At 42.6% G+C, this 7,156-nt stretch overlaps 1 protein-coding gene and 1 non-coding gene across 2 annotated transcripts; both read left to right on the forward strand.

Annotated features, from left to right (window-relative positions):
* Positions 1-3,248: 3,248 nt before the first annotated feature.
* Positions 3,249-5,918, forward strand: RPL37 (ribosomal protein L37). The gene is made up of 4 exons (XM_003981441.5): positions 3,249-3,405; positions 4,023-4,158; positions 4,397-4,481; positions 5,801-5,918. Exons 1-4 carry the CDS (start codon positions 3,403-3,405, stop codon positions 5,868-5,870), a joined length of 294 nt encoding a protein of 97 aa, XP_003981490.1. The 5' UTR covers positions 3,249-3,402; the 3' UTR covers positions 5,871-5,918.
* LOC111557036 lies at positions 5,643-5,722 on the forward strand. Its single transcript, XR_002736784.1, has one exon. It is a non-coding gene; the product is annotated as a small nucleolar RNA SNORD72 (small nucleolar RNA).
* Positions 5,919-7,156: the final 1,238 nt, after the last annotated feature.

Here is a 7,156-nt window from a genome sequence, read left to right on the forward strand (position 1 = left end):
CTCTTGATCCCAGGGTCATGATCCTGATGCCCACAGTGGGGACAGAGTTTACTTAACAAAAAATAAATACATAAATAAGTAAAAAGGATGAAGTGAGTTATACATATTGACAGCTAGTAATACCCATGATATATCATTATGAAAGATAGCAAGTTAAGATCCCATTTTTGTTTAAAAAATTAAAATGTGCATAGCATACATATATTATATGCATATGTAGATATAGATTTAAAAGAACACAGTCGGGGGCGCCTGGGTGGCGCTGTCGGTTAAGCGTCCGACTTCAGCCAGGTCATGATCTCGCGGTCCGTGAGTTGGAGCCCCGCGTCAGGCTCTGGGCTGATGGCTCAGAGCCTGGAGCCTGTTTCCGATTCTGTGTCTCCCTCTCTCTCTGCCCCTCCCCCGTTTATGCTCTGTCTCTCTCTGTCCCAAAAATAAATAAACGTTGAAAAAAAAATTTTTTTTAAAAGAACACAGTCAGGAGAGAGATAGCCCAATGGTAACACTGGTTAACTCTGAGGATATGATGACAGGGGGATTCATACTTTCTACTTTAAACACTCCTTTTTATTTTAATATTTCATAGTTTTTGTTTTTATTAGCAGACTTCATTTTGATTTTTCTAAAAAAACTACCTGGGTGGTTTTTATTTATAGGTATGTAGTTCACAAGAACCTGAAAACAAAACAATTTAAATAACTATCAACAGGATACTGGATAAATAAACTCTAGTGTTGCATTAACAGTATACACCATTCAAAAAGAATGACCTTCAGTGACCCAGAAGATAACCATATATTAAGGGAAAACTTTAAGTCCCAAAAGATTATATGCAGCAAGACACTCTTTTTAAAAGTTGAATGTGTACCTGCGTAGCTCAGTCAGTCGAGCGTCGACAGCTCTTGATTTCGGTTCAGGTCATGATCTCACGGTTCATGACTTTGAGCTCCATGTTGGGCTCTGTGCTGACAGTACAGAGCCTGCTTGGGCTTGGGATTCTGTGTCTCCCTTTCTCTCTGCCCCTCCCCTGGTCACAATCTCTCTCTCTCAAAAATAAACATTTTTTTAAAAAAAATAGAAAGAAAAGTCAGCAGTAATTTCATTTACTATAGGTGGGGGGGGGGGGGGAAGGAGGGCTAGTGCCAAGTGCTGGTGGTCAAGAGCCTTGGATTGTACCAGAATCATGGATGCAGTGTTTATGTAGTCTCCATCATTCTCTGCTGAAAGGCAACATGTCATAGAGCAAATACCTAGGTAGCAGCATATATCATGTTTCAGAAGTTCATTTACTCCTGACCTAAACATGGCATTTGGACAGGAACCTGGAGGTTCTGAATTGGCTTTGCAGAGCTAAGGGTTAACCTGACTAGGACCGAAATAGCGTGGAATCAAGCACACCAAAAACAACTACTTTACATCAAAGAGCAAAAATATTTCACTTTCCCTGTCTACAACTGGGAGAGTAAAAAAAGAATCTCACACAGTGCCAGTCATACTGCTTTGGTTCCTCAGTGGTTGCCACCTGCCCTACCTTTTCTAATCTCATTTATTCGGACACCTGTGCTAGGCAGAATGCCACCCCCACCCCCCACCCCAGTGTCTATGTCCTTATTAACACAACCTATAAATATGTTAGGTTACATGGCAAAGGACAATTAAGGTTGCAGATGTAATTAAGGTTGCTAATCAGCTGATCTTGAGCTAAGGAAGTTATCTGGTGGGGCCAATGTAATCACAAGGGGCTGTTAAAAGATAAACTGAGGCATATTTAAATTTTGAAGAGTTTGAGCAAAAGTGAATTCTAATAGGGCAGTGTCAAACCAGAAGTGGTTAGGAGTCTCAGACTTCAAGAGCCTGGGAAAACAGAAAGTGCAGAAGCAAAGAAAGGCAAGGACTTGATTGGGTGTAACTTTAAGCCCAGTTAGTTTTAATTGGTTGTCCTTAGTGGTTTTGTGTTTGTTTTTTGTTTGGTTCGTTGTTAAGTCCTCTCTACGCCCCACTCAAGACCCTGAGACCAAGAGTCGCGTGCTCTGACTGCCAGGCACCCTCTCCTTAATGTTTTGCTTTCCCAACGTGGAGGCATTTACGGGCTTAGATTTGTTTGCTTACGTAGGTCTCCACGGCATTAGAGCCACCTCAGTGGCTGTCACTTGTGAGATATTAGCAAAGGTAATGGAATAACTGCTAGCAGAACAAAATGAACTCTAGAAATCAGACATTTAATTTGAACAGGTTAACAGTCGCTGTAGAAGTACTAGACTCTTTTCTAGGGGCTGGGAATAAAAATGTTCACAGGGCAGTCTCTGTCCTCGAGATAGTGGCAGATCGGAGATGAGGGGTCAGCAGCCAAGGGATAAAGAGGAGGCCAACATTTAAGTGCCCAGACTAAACTGCAATTCCAGGAACTTTCTGCATTAGGTGCTGTTTCTTACTACGGTTCTAGTAAGTTCCTACAAACTTAAGAGGCTTAAAACGAAACAAATTAGTGGTGCCTGAATGGCTCTGTCTGTTGAGCAACAAAATACTGATTTCGGTTAAGGTCATGATCCCAGAGTAGTAGGACCACGCTCCAGGTTGGGCCCTGAGCTGAGCCTGCTGGGGATTCTCTCTCTCCCTGCCTCTGCCCCTCTCCCCCACCCTCACGTGCTCTCTTAAAAAATGTTTTTAAAATAATAAAAGTGCTTAAGTACAGACTGCCAGGCCCTACCTAAAGGGGCCAAATCAGATTTCCTCACATCAGGGTGCAGGAAACTACATCTACAGGTTCCCTTGACACAATATAATTTTAGATCAAAATACTTGCCACTAAATTACTACAGCTAGAAAAAAACATGATTCGCCTTTGTTTTTAGATTCGGAACCCAGCTCTTCAGAGGCCGGTCCGTGTTCTCCATACCGCTGACGACCTCTAGGGAAGAACCGGCTCAGCCAAGAGCGTCTAGCCAGAAGCGCTAGTTTCTCCCAGCTGGGGATTCCAGTCCCATCCCGAACCCAACACCTCACGCCGGTAGCGCAGGGTCAGCACGGGCACCCCTAGGTTCCCCACTGAAATCTGCGGTGTGACCACAACTCTGAGAACCCGAGAAGGTGGAAGAGCAGGAGCAGGCGCACAAAGAACGCAGGTCTGGCGTGAACATTGCTCTCGGCCAAGGCGGGTCCAGCGAAGTCACGCCCATTCGGACACTAGGAAGCTGTGAGCCCTCCCGCCACCCGGCCCTGAAACCCTTATTGGCCCCGCCTGGCTCTGGATCCTCCTCTAGACCCACCCACACTGCGCTACGGGCGTTTGAGAACGGTGCACCGGTCCCGCCGGAAGTACTTTCCTGGGCGGAAGCTTCTGAGCCACCATATAGCGGAAGTGCCTTCTTTTCCGGCCTCTTTGGTCTCGGTTGCGGAAACAAGATGGTGAGTTTCTTCCAAGGGTTCTGGAATCGCCTTCCATCCTCATCCTCTGCGTTGTCCTCCTTGCCATCCTTAGGGGGCCGGCAAGGCTCCTGATAAGGGGAGCGGGTGGGCAGCAACGGGGCCAGTAGAATGGCTCCTAACTGTAACTGGGGTACTCAGTCTGCATCCGTGGAGCAGGCGCCACTCTCGGTCCCTTGCTCCCTTTGATTTTTGGGGGAACTCCTTTCCTCGGATGAGACTGGAAAAAGCAGCATGTTTTGGGAGTGTTTGGCTCTATAAGCAAAGGAATTCATTGAAGGGGAGACCTGGCAGGAGCTCTTAGATTTTGGGGGTCGGAATACGTAGGAAAACCACCACCTTATTTCGTCTTGCGACTTGTTTTTTCTTTAAAAAAAAAAACGTAGCTGATTTCGAAATACTGCAACCCTTGTAGAATGCTTTAGGTAACGTGAAATGCTGGTAGTTAATTTAGCATTTAAAAAGTTAGAAGCTTCCGCTGCAGTTTCAGCCGTAGATTGTCTTTAAAAATCTTTTTAAAGAGTTAATTTTCTTATCCTGAAGACATCGGAATTCATATAGAAATTATTAGATCTCCGAATCGTTCATCCCCTTTGCAGACGAAGGGGACGTCATCGTTTGGAAAGCGTCGCAATAAGACGCACACGTTGTGCCGCCGCTGTGGCTCGAAGGCCTACCACCTTCAGAAGTCGACCTGTGGCAAATGTGGCTATCCTGCCAAGCGAAAGAGAAAGTGTAAGTTGATTGATGTTTCAACACAACTGTATTAGCTGTTGGAAGGGATGTTAATAGTCTGCGTTGTACCTAAGTGGGCATGGCTTTGGGCAGTACTTGGTACTTAACGTAAAAGTGCATCTGTATGTGGACGAAGTGGATTTAAAAAACAAGGCACTTTTTAAAGTATATTGACCGACAGTGCGTACAACGTGTGTAGGAAAAACCAGTTAGAACCTGACCTGAATTTATGTTTTAGATAACTGGAGTGCCAAGGCTAAAAGAAGAAATACCACTGGGACCGGTCGAATGAGGCACCTAAAAATTGTATACCGCAGATTCAGGTACAGTTTTTGTGTTTCTATCGTAATTGGTTCTGTGAGCTTAAACAAGAACCTCTTTATCTACTGTAAACTAGGGATACTGCCCTGGTTGGTGGGAATGACTCATTGGAAGGTTTTTTTTTTGTTTGTTTTTTTGCTGCCACTGTAAACTTCAGATCAGTTAATCTGCATTTTGTTAATCTTTCAGTGAGCAATAGTATAAGCTATAAACGTGTAGAGTGATTTGAGCTCGACTCCCTCAAATGTAATAATACCAGGGATAATCTACATCTTTCTCACCAAAATTTGTCAGGACAGTAGTGGTGAATGAGGCCTGGGGTCAGGCCTTCACTTCTGTGGCTTTGAGCAAATCTGCTACAGAAAACTGTCATAGTTATTGCATTAGTATAGAATGAAAGATACCTTTCTGTCTTGTCAAAGCCAGGCTTTAGAGTTAGAATGCAGAATTTCAGCTCCAACCTGGACTTTCAGAGAAACTGCATTTTAACGGCATCTTTTAAGGTGTCTTAGGTCTCAACTAAGATCATTCTTTGTTGGGGAATCCCTGGTCTTTGCCCCCTCAATTCCAGATTTTCTAATTTTAAAAGATAACAAGGAATTTTGAGGCTTTGTAAACACCACACGCTTACATGTGTTTGTGTTCATGTGCTGAGATGACCTTTCTTTGCCCTTAAAAGCATTATACAGTAGTGTGGGCTTAGTATTGAGTGGTCTGCTAGTTTAATGTCAGTTTAAGAGCATGAACTGATCAGAAGTCTTTAAAAGGGGGATAACTACAGCTGTTGCAGCATCCAGTTCATCTTAAGGATTTCAACCATTAGTCACACAATAAATGTTCTGGTTTTAAAAAATATGTGGTGTGCTAAGGTATTTTTAATTGCCTTAGTGTGTATGCATATTAAAAGTTAAAAATGTAAAGCATAGTTAAGCAGTTTAGAAAATATCCGCCATTAAACCTGCTCCTTTTTTGCCTTGGTTAAAGGATACTGCCCAATAGCCTAGGGACACGTTTTCACAAATAACCTTAGGGCTCTTAATATCTGGAAAGAAGTACTGGCCCAGTGATCAGTACAACCAAATAAATTGTTGACCTTTTTTCCAGTTGCAGTTAAGTATATGCTTAAAATGGGTGATTTGATGCAGAAGTAGTAAATAAAATGCAGCTTATCCATGATGTTGTAAAAATAAATGTCTGAACATATGAATTTGATACTGATTTCAGCATTCAACTGAGATAAGCTCATTTAAATCTGTATTAGTAAAAGTTGAAATGTAAATATTGGAGTTGCTGAAGTAATGGTTTTTTTAACATTACGCAGGCATGGATTCCGTGAAGGAACAACGCCTAAACCCAAGAGGGCAGCTGTTGCAGCATCCAGTTCATCTTAAGGATTTCAACGATTAGTCACACAATAAATGTTCTGGTTTTAAAAAATATGTGGTGTGCTAAGGTATTTTTAATTGCCTTGTATCAGTGAATTATTGTAGGATTGGGGATGGGACAACTTAATATTAGAGTTACTTGTTAAGTTACTGTTCTGGGGCATTAGTTTTGACCTGGGTTGTCTTCAAGCAGACAACACTGGAAGATAATGGAAAGAAAGTATGAGTTAGCACAGCAGAGCTCATGTGACATACATGGATATTTAAAATGTTAGAGTAAATGAGAAAGCATAACTGCTTTTAGTAGCCTTTATCTGCTATAGTCTAATGACTGGAGAGTGGTCATTAATCCTATGTGATAGGATTTGGAGTACCAGTGAGAACATGAAGGACGGGTGTTGAATGAGTTTTGGAAAGGTGATGTTAGCTCATCGAGTCTCCAAAACGCTTGGTTGGTGTCTAGTATACAGGCTTATGTGTTATTTAAGGTGGCCAGCTAAGTGAATACCTGAAGCTACTTGCTAGGTGGCAGTCCAAAAAACACTTGAGTGGGGTGGGTTAAGAGAAAGTCTGTAGGGCCATATGCAAACGTAGTGAATTGAATAGAAAGTAAAGGAAAGCGAAATATGTAAACGTGGATTTGTGGACAAAAGGCAGTGATAAATAAAGTCCCCAGTAGAATTTTTGTAACCCTCAAATGATCATTGATCTTTCTGTGTTAAAGTGCTCTGAAATTTTTTACCATGCTTTCCCAGCTCTGGTGGTTTATTGTCCGTTATTTGAAATGTGACAAGGCCAACTTAGTTGGAGTGACAGCAGAGAAGATTAAGTGGAGCACGAGTGTTCGAACAGTCACCATAAAATAGAGTTGGTCAAGTACTGTCTAACAGCTTTCATTGATTACAACTTGACCTGTGGAGGATGTTCATGATCTTCAGTGCCTTGCTAACCTTACTTTACTGCCCCCTATAATGCTTTGCCAGGATACTAGCTAAGTCTTGCCCTCCTGATTTTCTCTTTAGCTCCTAACTCATACTTCAGATCACAGCTTACAGTCAGTTGTACAGGAGCCCCTGCTGATAGAAACCGATATGGGGCTTCCTGACACAAGATCTGAAATGACAGAGCTCTGTACTTTAGGGATCTATTAAGAGTATGGTTCCTGGAGCTTGGCTGCCATTTGTTAGTGTGATTTTCCTAACTTCAGTGCCTCTGCTCACTGGTAAACTAGAAGGCTAATGGTAACTTTCATGTGTTTGTGAGCACAGTCAAATAGTTAAGCAAAGGTGCTT

This window comes from Felis catus, chromosome A1 (genome assembly GCF_018350175.1).
Source record: "Felis catus isolate Fca126 chromosome A1, F.catus_Fca126_mat1.0, whole genome shotgun sequence".
NCBI lineage: Eukaryota > Metazoa > Chordata > Mammalia > Carnivora > Felidae > Felis > Felis catus.